Source organism: Nanorana parkeri, unplaced genomic scaffold (assembly GCF_000935625.1).
Source record: "Nanorana parkeri isolate BGI_ZX_2015 unplaced genomic scaffold, ASM93562v1 scaffold1705, whole genome shotgun sequence".
NCBI lineage: Eukaryota > Metazoa > Chordata > Amphibia > Anura > Dicroglossidae > Nanorana > Nanorana parkeri.
In genome coordinates this window covers 235,715-252,973 of record NW_017307973.1, presented here as the reverse complement: position 1 = coordinate 252,973, position 17,259 = coordinate 235,715, and the positions used below count along the sequence as shown (strand labels likewise).

General features: G+C 39.9%; 1 protein-coding gene across 1 annotated transcript in view; it reads left to right on the top strand.

Moving 5' to 3' along the window:
- Window positions 1-17,259, top strand: part of LOC108799365 (rho guanine nucleotide exchange factor 28-like) — a 100,000-nt gene that overhangs the window by 34,373 nt on the left and 48,368 nt on the right. Inside the window, exons 7-10 of the mRNA XM_018571228.1 lie at window positions 6,364-6,403; window positions 10,005-10,128; window positions 15,724-15,850; window positions 17,029-17,084. Of these exons, the coding sequence (XP_018426730.1) occupies window positions 6,364-6,403; window positions 10,005-10,128; window positions 15,724-15,850; window positions 17,029-17,084 (347 nt within the window). The remainder of the gene's footprint in view (window positions 1-6,363; window positions 6,404-10,004; window positions 10,129-15,723; window positions 15,851-17,028; window positions 17,085-17,259) is intronic.

Sequence of the window (17,259 nt, the reverse complement as noted above, 5' to 3'; positions counted from 1 at the left end):
AAAGCTTTTACTCATAAATGAATGCAGAGCAGGACTGGGCTTTCACAGTGAATTAAATTGTGAGAGAATGATCTCCCTGGGGTCAGAGGGGCTTAGCTGGTCTGCTATGCTGTGTTTTTCAGGAGCCACTGACATGAACTTCTGTCACATTGACATTGGAAACGTTGCGCTCTCCCCATGTAATCTGGAGTATTAAGTGATTTTTGACAGCTCCTGCGCAGTGTGGCAGGCAGCTGCAATGATGCGGAAGCAGGAGTCTGGGATAAGTCTACAGATGAAGCATTCTGACTTTACTCGAAAATGCATACTCATTGTGGGTCAGTGACTCAGAAAATTTTAAGAAAGAACTTTCACAGTTCTAATAATCGGCTAACTAATCGATTTTGAAAATAATCGTTAGCTGCAGCTCTACACAGTTCAGTCACCTAACACCCACAGTATATGTTGCTTTTTTATCCCATGATTCTGTGTGCAGCAGAAGCAAAGATCCAGACAGTGACAGCTCAGCCCCCCCATTCCTGACCACACTCTGCAAATGAGACAGGACTCTTGATTTACAGCACTTGTGTCAAGATTCCTGTGCGTCCCCAACATAAAATAAGGCCCCCTTTCAGTTCTAGTGCCTGTGCTGATTCCTGTGAGAGGGTACCCCTTTCCCTCTGCATTCCTGTAACCTTGATTGTGTCGGGAAAGTGCAGAGACTGTGAGATAAGAGCTATCACTCAAGAGGCCCATCTCCTTTGCAGAGCGAAGTCAGGGTGTGCTATCACCATATGGTTCTCAGTGTCTACTGCATACAGAAGCATGGGATAAAATGTGACATATACTGTGTGAGTTAGGTGACTTGAGTTGTGAAAATAATACAGTGAGATCTCTTCTTTAAAGGAGAACTATGGATGTAGCTCTCAAGAATCACTGTCAATCATCAGTGGGGAGGATCCCGTCCGATACGTCGGGATGTCTTCTCATTGCGGCGCTTAGCCCCGCCCACCACCTAAAATAAGGTTTTACAGCCTTCCTGTGCATTTTGGCTAATTACAGTAAATTACATTATTTACTTATTTAGCCTAAGGAATGCATTCATAAAAAAAAGATAGAACCCCAAAGTTCTCCTTTAATGTCAGGGGCAGTCAGGAAACTAGCATTTTTTAAAAAGGATGCGTCGGCAATGGTAGCCTGCATTTTCCCATCCGTACAGGTTTCCTTTAATGTGTGTATTTTTTGTTTAGCTCTTTCAAGTACACATTACATGGTTTTAATTCCTTCCTTCAGTCTTTATTGTATGTTTTGTGCTTTTAAAATACACATTTCTTCCAACAGTCTTTCTTGCTCTAACAGGTGGTGGGAACCTCTCCTCATTTATTTTTCTTTTTTTACAGGCTAGAGGTATACTATAATTCTAGGCTGCATTGTGTCAGTTTGCTGTTTGATGCATCACCATATTCTTTATATAAATTAAAACATTTTTATCAGCATTTATCTGTATAGATGTGTCTTTTTGTGTTCTACCACAATAAGTGATGCTAAACTCCATTCATGTACCTTAACTATTAACAAAAATGTATCTTATTTGTGTATCACTCGGCTGTAGATCCTCAAATCATCTCTGAATTGGTGCTGACACTGTCCTTCCTTCTGGAGGGTGGCTACTTTTGTTCCCCATGGACCCTGTGTGTTGTAAAGTAGTCACCGTTCTAAGCTCACTCCCGTGATGCACTACAATCTCAATACAAATTAATAAACTATATTATCACAGGAGTGATCAGGGAGCGATGGCTACTTTACAACACACACAGGGACCATGGGGAACAAATGTAGCCAACCTCCAGAAGGAAGGACAGTGTCAGCACCAATTCAGAGAGGATTTGAGGATCTACAGCTAAGTGATACACAAATAAGATACATTTTTGTTAATAGTTGAGGTACTTGAATACATTTGAAGATTTAACTCCTGAGCTTAGTGTCACTATAATAGAAAATATTAACTGGGCCAATGTGTGTGATTTTTTTCCTCCCTTTATTACAGAAGGGTAATCTGTCAGTGGCCCACATAGGACTGTGGTCACAAACATAAGGAAAGAAAGAAAATAAACAGAGTGATGACTTGGGCCTGGTTTGTTGTCACAGGAAACAACAAACTATTTTTATCTATAATATTATTTAGTTAAATCCAGCTGGACCCAGTGGCGTAATTACCAGCATAGCGACCCGTGCAGTCGCTATGGGGCCCGGGACAGAGGGGGGCCCAGTCAGGAGGCCAGGGCACAGCAGCAGGGGTGGAAGAGGCTGGGGCCCAGCAGCACCTCCGGTGTAGAGGTGGATGAGGTGGAGGCCGGGGTCCAGCAGCGGACGGCTCGTGGCTGACAGGTTAGAGGAGAACAGTATGCAGGGAAAGTGACTCTGACCAGCCCACCTTAGACCATGCATAGAGAGAGTCTATGGTGGGCTCTGCAGGGTCACTCTCAGGTGGGCTGAGCGGGGTCTCAGGTAGGCTATGCAGGGTCTTTGGAATGTGTGGGGTCTCAGGTGGGCTCTGCGGAGTCTATGGTGGGCTCTGCAGGGTCACTCTAAGGTGGGCTGTGTGGTGTTTCAGGTAAGCTCTGATGGATCCCAGGTATGTGCTGGGTCTCTGGTGGGCTATGTGGAGTCTATGAGGGGTGTCAGATGGGCTCTGCAGGGTCTCTGGTAAACTGTGCTTGGTCTATGGTGGGCTCTGCAGCAGTGAGCGGTGGAGTGATATGTTCTTCAGACTTGTTGTCAGAGCCAGCAGGAGCAGAGCTGAAGAGCAGACGATGCAGGCACGGGAACGTGGTCTGGAGGTAGGTACTTTTTGGGTGGGGCCCCATACAAGATTTTGCTATGGGGCGCTGTGATTTCTAGTTACGCCCCTGGCTGAACATATGTAATTTAAAATACAGCCGAAACCTTTTTCATGCAGAGAAATATAAAACAAAAGTTATAAAGGCAGTGGCGTGTCTTATTTCATTTATAAAATTAGTTTTTTTTAAAATGTCAGTGACGTAAAAATATAGATAAGTCCTGAGTTCACCTTATTCTAGACACCCTATATATCTGACACTCCTCATAGACTCCGCATAGCCAACCAGAGACCCAGCACATACCTGGGATTCTCAGATTTTCTTGCTTACAGAACCATTTTAACTCCTCACTTTGACATTCCATTGAGGATAATGCATGAATGTAAATAGATTCAGATGAGGATTAAACAATAATGCAGCTCAAAGTGCTAATGTCACATTCCATGTTAATCTTTTCTTCTTGATGATAATCTTGCTACTGGATTGTCCTCAAACACTCCACTCACCTGACAAGTCCCTGTCCTCTGGATATCACTCAATCTCTTCATAGTGAATGAAGAGAGTGAGTGAGCAGTGAGCTCCTGATATCCACTCGGAGCAATATTTTGTTCTAGCTATGTCCCCAAGATCTCATGACTGGTTTTAGACAATCAGGAGCCACTTACTGTCAACAAAATGACATGCACTTACAATTGTTATATATTAAAATAGTGTAACAAACTGTGCTTGTGTAGCAGGAACACAGCAAGCAACAGTCTCTGATTGTACATCACGATTGATGCCAACTAATTCACAGCATGATTATGGAGCACAGGTGGCATGACGTTGCACAGGGAAAATAAAGAGAACAAACTCTTTAAATTGAGGAATGAGAAGGAGAAATGTCAATGATCTGTCTCAGAAGACACCAATTAAGTGATCTACACAAAGCAGTCAAGAATAATAATATATAATGGAAAAGAAGTAAGAAAAGAAAATCAGTTGATTAAAGATCATATTAGATATGCTTTTAATGTACCTTTGCAACAGGTTTAGTGGATAGGCATTAAAAAATTATCCCCTAAACACCGTTGTGCTTTATAAAGGTGCAGTATTTTTTTTTGTAAGGCAGTATTATGGTCTTAGTATGGCCATACCACTGCTTTTTTAAAGGATCTCTGATTTAGTAAAATTATCACTGCTGAAATTGCAAATTGCTTGTATAAACAATCAAAATTATATAACTGTTGAAAAAAATTACCACCAAAAGAAAGGGTTTGTTTGTCCACAAAAATAACGTCTAACTCGCCATATGTAATACTCATGTGTATGTTATGTCATAAAGGAGAAACGCAGCATTTTGCAAGTGCAATTGCAGTAAATTAAAGTTTGCTGGAATCTGTAGGGTTAAAAACATTGGAGAGGGAAATATTCCCATAAAATCTTTGGTCAAAAGAATTGTGAAAACCGTGCTTTGTGTATCTTAAGAGTAACTGAGCTATAAGATGCGAAGACAAAACGGGAGCGGTTGCTTGTTGTTCTGACTAAGAATATATCTCTCTAGTCTTCCTGTGCAGTATCATGCCAAATGTGCTCCACAGTTGTGCTGTGAACGGCTTGCATGCAGCATGATATGTACCGTCGGGGACAGCTGGTGCATGTGCCTGCTACACAGGGTGTTCTCTTGCAATTTCAATTTGTTATATTGTTTGGGTGAGACCTGTAACCAAGAAGATTAGGATATTTGATCGTTGAACTTGGTTATCTATAGGTTAGCAACAATAATATATAATATAACTTAAAAGACGGAATGGAAAGTGCTCCTGTCTTTTATGATTTTTCCTGACTACTGCGGTAATGAAGGTACAGCCAGATACAGTAACCTAGTTCTTGTTTTACTTATATTTTATATTTCTCTTTTTAATGTGTAGACATTACTTGATATGGCCTAAAAAGTGCCTAACAGCTGGTGGTGCCATTGAGTACCCCTAAGTACCTGTGTTCTTCAATCGGCATTGTGGAGCATCATGTAGCCTAAGCCCAGGAAATACACAGAGCCCCTTGAGTTCTTTCAATGTGTAGGTTAAGCCCTGCCCTAACATTTATAGGTCATCTACCAGAGCCTCAGTTCTTACCCTATGGCTGCCATAGTGGAGGGTAGTAGGCACATGAATAAAGTGTTGTACAACACTTCCTTCATATTATGGTATCTACAGCAGATTTATGTAGTGAACATCTGGGTTAGAAAGCCCTACGTTTGCTTACATTGGAACAGTGCATTCATTTCCATTGTTACCCTGGTCTCTAAACAGCTCTGTGAAAGTGGGATGCATTTATTCTCTAATAGTATGGTTAATGGATTCCTGCCTGACAGCCATCAGGCACAGGTCTAATAGAGCTAATTTATAAATGTAAAGGGCAGAAGAAACTAATTTGTCTGTGAAGCAGATGAGATTACAATGGCAAATCACCAAAACCCACCTAGATACATCTAGTGGAAATTTCAGTTTTTGTGCTATCAAAACATGAATTGAAGGTACAGTTACTGAAAATGTTATTTCTATGTCATGTGACACAGCTACTCGATTTCTGCAGTTTGATTTCAGGTTCAGTAATAAGACCTGTATTGTATCCATTTTTTCCCCCCAAGAAACCAGCCTTGTTGCCCTATCATTTGAGATTCATATCTCCAAGAGTAAGTCCTGTAGCCCCATCATTTGGCTTACATACCTTCAATAGTAAGTCCCATAGCTCTATCATCTAGCTGTCATACCTCCAAGTGTAAGTCCAATAAACCCATCATTTGGTTGTCCTACCTCCAGGAGTAAGAACCCATTCTCTGGAACAAGAGTGTGAAATAAAGAAGACCTCTCTGTTGCTGTTGGCAACTCAGAAACGTTCTTTCTGCCAGTTTTTCCGTTGTTCAGTTGTTCCAGTGTATACATAATGAGGAAAGCATTCTTCAGGTGTGGAGGAAATAGTGACATAATCACCATTTGAACCAGCAGAACATATAATTATTACTTATTTTATTTACAGAAGGGAAACATTCAGTGCTGCTTGGCAGAACGATGTGGAGCAGGTTTATGTCAAGCTAAAACAATGTCAGCCTGGTACAAAGCCAAACCCTGTGCAGCGTTTTCCCATTTGTAATAAAGCTCAGTGGGACTATTTACTGTAGCAATGCCAGGTTGTCTTTATATAACAAGCTCCAAGCATGAGACTGTAGCCAGAAGGGATAGGTAACTGCTTACCACAAACCTGATGTTTAGAAGTGCGTTGTAGGTAAATTGTTCTGTTGGCCATAGTGACCAGTTATCTTCCAAATTAAAGCAAGAAAGCCGCGTAGCTTTCATACATCAGGCCTTTTTTAGCATTACACTCTTAGGGGTTCTTTCATGTGACTACTTTTGTATTGATTGTGTTGGGATTAACTTTACTAAGCATTCTCTCATCCATTGTGGCATGATCTTTTAGGTGGAAGGGCTTTTGGTGGAATGGGTTTCACATTTCTTGAAATAGTTTTTACTGTGAAACCTAACAAATATTCCTCTTGTCTTACTAGAACGAGCATTCAGCCTTCCTGAACAGTCAAGAGAAAAAAGGTATTTCAATATCTGTGCTCTGTATATATTTTGTGTGAAAAAATTATTAAAGTGATCCAAAGGTGTAACAGCAAACCTTTCGTCCCTCCACCTTTCTGCCTTTAAATAAAATATGATAAAAGAACTGCTGGAATGCTTGCCAGTCTTGGAGAAAAAGCAGCTGTGGAACCCATGGCGGCCTGATTTCTGCAGAAGCAATATTGAGCGTTCAGATTGGCTAATCATCCACTTAAGAATGCCTAGGCATTTGGTTATGTGACCACTTGCAAGGGGTTCCAGGGAATTTTATAGAGGTTTTTTTTAGCATATTTATGTGACATTTTAACCCCCCCACACAACCATACACATACACCCTTATTATGCTGAATCACTCTCCAAAGCAAGTGTAAAGATAAGGACCTCTGACTTGTATGAATGTTTGTTCCAGATCAGTGATTTAAACTATTAGTCAGTCAAGTCAACACTACAGCCAGGTAACTATCACTTTTAGATTGGCAGTGCAACCTCTGTCTTTCTAACGTTTACTATAGCTTTTTCCTCTTATGCCAATTTCTTTTTTTCTTCTTAAATTTTGGCTCATTTGCTTGTTTGAAGAGAAGAGCATTGAATGTTGGCACTAGTTCTTTACTTCATTACAGTATCCTGGTAAAATCTCTATTGCCAGATTAGAAAGACTTCTCTGTATTTTTGTGTCTAGCCGCAAGTCCTGACATAACCTGCTGTTCTTAGTGGGAAGAAGCCAAGTAAGACTTTTATATAGGCAGCTTATTTTTCCCCCTCTCTTTTGATTTTTCAAATTTCTCCTGTTCATTTCACCGTAATTTACCTGGGTGTGTCTGATGTGATGTTCTCTTCTCTGAACATACCTATGTTAATTGTTGCTTATGTGAGAGCAGCCAGTGACAAAGATATTGTGTGACTCTTTCCGCTAATAGAGCAGATAAAATACCTATATTGAGTTACCTATATTGAGTTATAGGCTTATTGATTGCTACATTTCTGATACATCCTCCTAGTGTCAATATAAACCTGATTATAATGTTTTAAACAAAATCATTTAGGAAGAAATGCAGCCTTATTCACTAAGACAGTTCATTGATCAGTAATAATATGTAGTTTACTAGCGAAAGGTCGGTTCTGATTGGTTGCTGGAGTCATTGCATATTGCTGTTTGCTTTACTCAATAAGCTAATAGTTTAAATCGGGCATCTAGTGGTAGTGCTCTGTAAGCAGATGAGTGGGTGGTACTCTAGCCCATAATAGCCTAAATTAGCGAATTTTACTTTTTTGTTTGTGTTTTTACTGTACAAGTCTTCCTTTTCTTTCCTTATTTTTCTTTATTTTTGATTTTCCTTTTATAATTTATTGTTTCAGTGATCGCTTTTTAGAGGTTTGTCTTTTATTTTCTAATTTAAAAAATCTTTAGGGATTTTAACTATAGAAAACTACATATAATACAGTGCTGAAACTCTCTCCCAAATCTAAGATCCTCAGTGCTTCACTCCTACCTAAACGGTTTAAAAAGGAGAATAGTAATAACTGTATCCAATCGCATAACATAAACCCTTTGTCTTATAAAAAGTTTAAGGAACAACAATATACTGTAATCAGCACCAACCAAATAAATTTGTTCCACTACTCTAAGCTGTCTGTAGCTAATTTTAATTGTTTGTTATGGATTAGGTTTACTGTACAGAAGTGCACTTTGTGTGGTACTCCCAAAGTCCTAATATGTCCTTCACTGTTTGTTTCCATTTATATACCAAAAAATGAGCCTGACCACAAATCTTTCTTGGTATTTTCCATTGTATGACTGATGAATAGAAGTGACTTAAGTACAAAGGTATTTCTTACATAATGGGAATTCCAGAAATATTAGTCATGGACGATAACAATACAGATGTTTATTGTGGTGTCAAATATAGGATATAATCATAATGTGACAAGCCATTCCTGCTTGAGTTATATCATAGCCTAGCTGGACCATGTAAAGCTGTGTGACTTGCTGCATGAAAGTTGCCCTGCCATGATTTTGCTACTATAGTAGGGCTTGAAAGATGCATTTGTATTACTAAAAAAATCGTCCTGGGTTTAATTCTGGCTAAAGGAGTCTACATTCCTGACATGACTGTCTCCACTGGGTGGTTTGTAGCGATGGGCCGAACACTTTTGAGTTCGAACTTTTAACCAGTTGACATCCGCGGTGTTAAACCCCCTTCCCATCCAGGCCATTTTTCAGTATTCAGCGCTGCGGTTCTTTGACTGACATTCCGTCATGCAACGCTGTACTGAAATGAATTTTATACCCTTTTTTGGGGACAGATAGAGCTTTCTTTTGGTGGTATTTTTTTACCACCTGGGGTTTTTATTTAAATACCTTTTTTAACCTCTTGCCGTTCCCTTAAACTGCCTGTAAAGTGCCACATCTGTACAATGTATAGAACCTGCTGCAGCAAAAATGACATTTATAAAGAACAAAATGACATTGATAAAGAAAAAAAACAAAAGCGTGCAGTTCCCCCTCCCAAACAATACCAGGGTTCTTGTTGGAAAGTTAGGAGGGACCACATTTGAAAAAAGAAAGGAAAAAAAAAGCGTGGGGTTTCCCCTAAAAGTCAAACCAGGCACTTAAGGTCTGGTAGGAATTTTAATGAGGAACCCCACCCCCAAAAATTAGGGAAAAGAAAGACGTGGGCCCCCCCCCTAAAATTCCCAACCAGACCCTTGAGATGAGCACAGGTCTGGAAAGGGAGGGGGGGGGGGGGGGGGGGGGGGAGATTGAGCGCCTCCCGCCATACCAGGCCACATGCGCTCAGCACTGGGAGGGTGATTTTTCAGAGTCAAACAACAAGCCCAACAACAGTGGTTTGTAGTCTGATCTGGAAATAATCCAATGTCTACAGTTAGTACACAGAAAACCTTGCCTGATTGGTATTATTTTCTTGGAGCTGGGATGGTCTGTGTGTAGCTCACCCTAGCTATCTATTACCTAACATAGAAATGGTGTGACTAGAATAATTCTGTGTAGAGTGAAAATGACCCAGGAGACATCATGAAACCTTTGGATTGGATCATGTGACCATTCTACGATATTTATGGCCAGGTTAAGGCATTAGCTGTATTGTATTGGTGTTCTGTCTATTGGAATTTGTATGGACTTCCTAGATGTTCTTTGGTTACCAATTCAAGAGTGTGAGAGGTAATATGTGTGTTTGAGTGAGAGTGTAGCTGTCCATAGGTAGGCAAATTCTGGGAAGAATGGACAAAAAATCAATGAACATGAACTTGGCCACATTCTAGTTACAAAAATGTGTATTGATGACAGATAAAATGGGTAATATGTTTCAAAATGGCTTTCAATTTTTGGAAAGTCATTCTCTGCATTCAATTCTTTTTTGTTTAAATTCAGTCTGAAAGATATTGACTACTGTGTACAGTGCAAAGACTTAGAATGACCAAATACCCTTAAGTTATGACATTTTTAAACCACAGTAATATGTTTCTGTCGCTCATGGCCACCTGTGTGGGTTTGCTGGTGTATGTGTTTACTTGGTCACCTTTTATGTCTACCAGAACATTAACTACAATGTTATTTCTACAGGATTGAAGAGGAGGAATGGGACAGATACATGACGCCTACAAAACCTGAAGCTGAGAAAAACAAAGTGAGCCGTACCTTCAGCTTCCTGCGGAGCAGGATGAGCAGTACTAGGAATAAAACCAAGGTGAACACTGCCCTCTGGTGTTAGTTGGGTCATAAGTGCAAATACACCTCTACTAAACAAAAGTGACTTATTGACATTTTTATGCAAACATGCATATAATTGAATGCCACACATATTTAGCTTTAAAGCAGTGTTTGCTAATTTAGAGCACCCATCCCTAGTCAGTCGGTGGCGGTGTAGCCTACTACATAGTTTGGTTAGCATGTGATATACTACATAACTAATGACTAATAGCTAGTTTGTTTTCCCTATTATTACATTATTTTCTACCAGGATTTCTCTTGTGACCTGGCAGGTAATTGGCTTCCCTTCCAAATGGGTTTTGGTTCTTGAGCCACTGCTTTGTTGCCTTGGCGGTATGTTTTGGGTCATTGGCATGCTGAAAGACCCATCCACGACCTATCTTCAGTGTTCTGGCTGAGGGTAGGAGGTTCTCATCCAAGATTATACAATACATGGCCCCGTCCTTTGGCCCGCCAATGCGGCAAAGTCGGCTTGTACCTTTAGCAGAGACACAGCCCCAAAGCATAATGCTTCCACCTCTGTGATTGACTGTAGGAATGGTGTTTTTAGAGTCATAGTCAGCATTTTTCTTCCTACAAACATGGCAAGTTGAGTTAATGCCAAAGAGCTAAATTTTGGTCTCATCTGACCGCAGGACTTTCTCCCAATCCTTCTCTGAATCATTTAGATGTTCACTGGCAAACCTCAGACGAGCCTGCACATGTGCCTTCTTGAGGAGGGGGACCTTGCGGGTGCTGCAGGATCTCAATCCATGGTGGTGTATTGTGTTACCAATGGCTTGTTTGGTGACTGTGGTCCCAACTGCCTTGAGATCATTCACAAGCTCCTCCGGTGTATTTCACTTTTCTCATGATCATCCTTACCCCACGAGGCGAAATCTTGCATGGAGCTCCAGTTCGAGGGCTGGATTTTTAGTTGATATTCTGTCTCTATCATTTAAAATACACCTATGATAAAAATTATAGACCTTTCATTTCTTTGTAAGTGGGCAAACTTACAAAATCTGCAGGGGATCAAGTAATTTGCCTCACTGTGAATGGGCACCAATATTTCCTGTGGGCAGGGACATAACCAGTTTACAGCAAGATGGCAGCACACAAGGAATCTCCTCCAAATATATCTTTATTTCATACGTTAAGGTCCATAAAAGCAGCACCGTTTACGTTTTTCAGCTCTACTAGGCCTTAATCATGGCAAAGGGGTGTAACTAGAACTCACAGGGCCCCATATCAAACTTTATGGGGCTCCTTCACTAAACAGGAAAAAAAAGTGCAATTAAACTACAGCCTAATACAGTAATTTGGCACAGGCCGTAAACTATGGCATATATGTTTTCTTACACTGGTGGCCAGAAGGGCATAGTATGTTCCCTTGAAATAATGGTTAATATGAGGAAGGATGGTACTTTCCATTGGTGGTCAGTAGGAGGAAGAATGCACCTTACACAGGGGGGTCACTAGATGGAAGAATGCTCCTTTATGTGGGTGGTCAGTAGGAGTAAGAATGCCCCCTTTACGTTTATGGTCAGTAGAAGGATAAATGCACCTTTACATGGGTGGTCAATAGAAGGAAGAATACGCCTGTACATGGGTAGTCAGTAGAATGAGCATTGCTCCCTTGAGTTGGTGGTTATTAGGAGAAAGAATTCTCCCCTTTGGGGGAGTCAGTAGATGGAATAATGCTCCCTTTTGTGAGGGGTCAGTAAGAGTAAGAATGCCCCCTTACCTTGTTGGTCAGTTAAAGGATGAACTTCATGTTACATGGGTGGTCAATAGAACAAAGAATGCTCCTGTACATGGATGGTCAGTAGGAGGAAGAATGCTCCCTTATGTCGTGGAAAGTAGAAGGAAGAATGCCCCTGTACATAGGTGGTCAGTAGGAAGAATACTCCCTTATATTGGTGGTCAGCAGAAGGAAGGATGCCTCTTTACATTTGTGGTCTGTAGAAAGAAGAATGCTCCCTTACATGTTGAGTCAGTATGAGAAAGAATGGCCCTTTAAATTTGTGGTCAATAGAAGGAAGAATGCTCCCATACGTGGGTGGTCATTAGGAGTAAGTAGGCTGGCAGGGCAAAATCTCCAGCGAAAGGATTACAGTGCAGAGCAGAATAAATACTTGTTTGCATCCACAGCTCTGTGTCGCTTTCTTGCTGGCATGATTTTTAATTAGTAAAAGAGCAGTGGAACACTCATCTTGACAGGGAGGGAGCTTGGTGAGTATTTGCTCTGATCTGCATAGTGATCCTGTTCCTGCAGAGTTGTCACCAGTGGACAGTATTGCTGGTATGACCTAGCTCTTAAGACACACAACGTTTACACACACACACACTAAAAATTAACTAAAACACACATACGCACTATTAACACACAGTTTAGACACAGAACATGGATTCCCAAGAACTTATCAGGACCTACATTACTATTTTCAGGAGGAAATCAAGGCAAAATGTTTTCATTGTATGCTTAGGCCCAATTAACCTCTCTTTATATTTGAGATAATAGAACTTTACTTTTTGAGCGTAGGTCTGCTTTAAGAAAGGGTTTAAAGTGGTGAGGCTCAGGAAATGCAGACCTGTCTCCCAAACATAGCAGTCTATGCTGCCAAAATTATAATAGACCATATTTAGAAAAATTTTAAAATGTTTCTTCTTTTGACAAATGTTTCCTTGTAAAAATTAGACTTGCCTTGAAAGGAATATTTTTACCGCCACCTGAAAAGGTCTAGTTTATTAAGACATATTGGGTTATTTATCTACATTATGCTGGCTGGTAGACTGTTATTTAATTTGTATATTCCTTTTATTTTTCTGTGTAAGATGTTACATTTGGTCATAACATTTTACAGGGAAATTATATTAAAAATAACCGTGTTATAGACCTCATGAGAGATGAATCTAATTTGTTTATTGTCTATAATTACAAGCATTAGACCATAATAACATTTCAGTTAATGTGATATGACTCTGCAACATGATTATACTGTGATGTTGTCTAGAGGCTGTCATAATTGCTGTTATCAATGCTATAGTTCTGTTATTTATATAAGATGTATATATTTATATAGTGACTTCATCTTCTGATCTTCTAGCTCTGTACAAAATAAGGTCTGAATCGACAAAGTTAGGGCTGAAACACACTTTTGCGATGCAGTGCATAGCGGTAAAGTGCTCGGTAACACGTTACATGGGCTATCACTAGTGATGAGGCTGGGCTTAGTGCAAACCCAGTTTGCCTGAGTTCACCCAAGCCCACTTAAAACTCTGACTGCCACCCCTCTTCCGAACTGAGTCCGGGTCGGCAGTTACAATGGAGGCATTCCCTGCCACTTTGTGACATATAGCTGCGGGGCAGGGAATGTTCCTCCCCGCAACTGATTGGGCTAGGAGTTAGGGTGGCGGTCAAAGTTTTCAGTGGATTTGGGCGAACTTAGGTGAACGGGGTCCAGCCTCATCACTAGTTACCATGTTGCAGTGCCATTTCTTTTAAAGACAGTGCAGCCTTGAGGTCCATGCATTGCAGCACACCAAGACGTATTGTAATGGCCTACTGTGAGTTATGGTGCACTTTGGCAGAAACAATGCTACATGTCCATTTTTGGTCTATTCATGTGGGTTGGGAAGCAGTTGTAAAATAATGGGTGTCTGTATTGCAATGCACATTAATGTGTGACACAACGCATGTTAATGTGTGTATTCTATGTGTGCATGTCCATTTATTTTCCCTGGTGTCTTTAGAGCACGGACACGCAAACCTTAAATAAGTTTGTAGTATGCTCTTTTACAAATTAATAAACCATAGATGTGATGTGTACATGCATTTCAATCCCCTCTTCTACATACTTTGTTCATGAAAGGGCTGTAAAATGGTTTTATGTATATGTTCTTAAGTATGGTCAGGCCAAACAACTTAAAAAGAAAGTTTGTCAGGTAACATCATGCATCAATCATTCTCAGGTGGAGCTTTAGTCTCCTTTTTATGTTTTCCAGTCTGTTTCTTATATCCTGCTGATTAAAACATATTTACAGAGCTCAGCAGCTCAAACTTAAATTTACACACACAACTAAATGCGTTTTAAGCAGTGTCTCATCCCTGGTCTTACCCTCTGTATGACTCCATCTAAGTTTTCAGCAAGAAACCTGATTTTTTTCAGATGGCCCATGAGGGTCAGATTATATAAAAAAAAAGTGTTACATTTGCCCATTTGTTCTGTGTGAATTAACCAGTTGTTGTGAGAATGTGACTAGATTGAATGTTCATAGTGTGTTTTCTCCTCTGGTCGAATGTTCTTGTACTCACTGCTCTGACAAACTGTGCAGTGTCAGGCTGCATGGATCTTCAGAGAAGGTAGTGTATTTACTTTTTCTGTTTTTAAATATTGCTTCTATCTTCCAAAGGTAATAATCAGCACCAGTCTATGGGATTATTATTTACAGCATTTCTGAGTAATGTTTCCACAACACAGTAATACCAGTGTTATTGGAATTGAGAGGACAATTTATAATATACTAGTGCTTATTTCATGTGCAAGTAAGCGCAATCACCAGAGGATTTATATTATTTATACTGTAATCTTAAATAACATTTAAACCTAAAAGCATAAAATAATATATTGCAGGTTACCAGCCCTTAGATGTGGTGGCTGCATTAGTTTTCTTTTTTAGGCTTTTTTCCCTTTATTTTCACCTAGTGATCCGACTAGTAAGTCTGTTATTTCTCAACTTCCTTTAACCGACCAAGCTGCCCAGTAAAAGTGGCAGATAGAGGGTTGAGACAAACCATTTACACTGACAGGGGTGCGTAGAATGGTCAGCTTTTATTTGTATATGTAAAACCTTTATGCCAGAAGGATAAAAACTGTTTCTGATACAAATTAAAAAGTATAAGCTGGGGTTTGGATTTAATTGGCTAGTCTAATCCATCTAAATCTGTCCACGCAATTTTCACTCGCCAATTGCGAGGGGGCGAGTGGAAATTTTGAGCCCTGTGCTAGTCCATCTAATACTACTCTGTACCCAGTTTGACAATGCTTCTGTCCAAGGGTGACTCTGTTGCTCCTCCACAGAGTGGAGCCACCCTAAGACTGGTGGTGAGTTAGTGGCCACATCACAAGGTGATAATAAAGGGGAAAAACACCAAAAATAGGTAAGCTGCAAATATTCAATTTAAATTTTTGGGTTTAGATACTCTTTTTAAGGACATTCAATAAGAAGAGAAAATTAGATCTTTCCACATTCTCACAACAACTGGTTACCTCACACAGAGTAAATGTATATGCAGTTTCTCTGGACAGATGGGTATGTATTATTTTTTTTTAAATAAATCGAAATTATAGTGTTTTGTCATTAATTGTCAAAAATGTTGTATGTATACACTACCGGTCACTTCCATACTATTTGTTTTATGGCAAAAAATGTATTTTCATCCATGGCTTTTTTATTGCAGAGATAATTTTGGGTGTAATACATAATAAATGATGTCTGTTTAGTGCATTACATTTTGCTGTGGTTAATTTCATGTTCTGCTGTTCATTGCTTGTACCCTTTTGTCTTTCATATCTCGATTCTATTGAAGGCCAAAACAAAGGATACAAAGGAGAAGGTGAATCGCCACCAGTTTGCACTGGGTACATACTCTGGTGTAGTTCCTTGTTTAGTATGCGAGAAAGCTCTCCTGGGGAAAGAGTCCTTTCAATGTTCAAGTAAGTAACAGTGCTTGAGATATTGTACCTTCCATTCATGTAATAACAATGACCCAAAAGTGATATTCAGTTATATGTGGACACTGAGAGGCTGTATCACTAAATGGCTTCAAAAGTTTTATCATAGATGTGAGATAACAAGTCTCAATTCCAGGTAGGCTTTGGTGAGCACCATGCAGATGTTTTTCTGATGTCTTCTGGTCAGTCATATAACGTGCTAGGTTCTCTTCCTCTTTAGTATTCTTGTGACAGTGGGTGGTCCTGAGTGATGCAGTGAGTGCAGGACGCTGTGCTATGAGGATAGAGCTATAGCGCCTGCACTCAGTCTTTCCTCAGTCTTTGGATTGAATGATGAATGAAGACTGAGACCATCTTGTGTTGAAGAAGTACTCTAGATTGAAAGTGAGCATTGCAGTCAGAGATGTTTCTTGTGTAACGTCTAGGGAGACATAAAAAAAATAACACGAGGTTAGGTTTTATCTGTCGGTCAAGTGCAATGAGAAAGGCAGAAAATGTTTTGTACCTACTGGAGAAGGTGAGGGGGGTATGTTTGCACGTCAGATTTTGATCTCAGATCAGTCAACAAATCCATATCGACCGCTTTGTAGTTTGAGAATCCACCAGACTAAATATAAGTTTAAAGTGACATTAAACCCAAGGAGTTAATTATTTAACATGTATTCAAATACCCTATTAACAAAAATTTATCTTATTTGTGTATCACTCGGCTGTAGATCATCAAATCATCTCTGAATTGGTGCTGACACTGTCCTTCCTTCTGGAGGGTGACTACTTTTGTTTCCCATGTTACCTGTGTGTGTTGTACAGTGGCCACTGCTCCAAACTTGCTCCCATGGTGGACTACAATCTCAATACAAATTAGTAACCTAAATGTGAGATTGTAGTACAACATGGGAGCGAGCTTGGTACAGTGACTAATTCTGAGGATCTACAGCCGAGTGATTCACAAATAAGATACATTTTTGTTAATAGTTAAGGTACTTAAATGCATTTTAAAGATTTCATTCCTGAGTTTAATGTTACGTTAATAGGGACTGGTGATCAAAACATAACTGGATATTTCCTTCTATGGCTTCCCACAGTAGTTTTGCCTTTTCGTGATCTAGTCATCATTGTCCTGTTTATACTCATTTAATTGGGGTTTTGTTTCTTTTCAGATTGTAATGTGAATGTGCACAAGGCATGCAAGGATTCTGCTCCAGCATGTACAAAGGTGATATAAATAAATGACTTGTATGTTACCTTTTACATCTCAGTATGTTGTAATGATTGATGGGGACCCATGTGGATGTCACCTTGATTCTGACTGCACATCTTGGTGAGTCACTGGCCTGGAACCAGCATACATTATAGGGATTCTGATTTTTTCAGATTTCACTGGCCATATG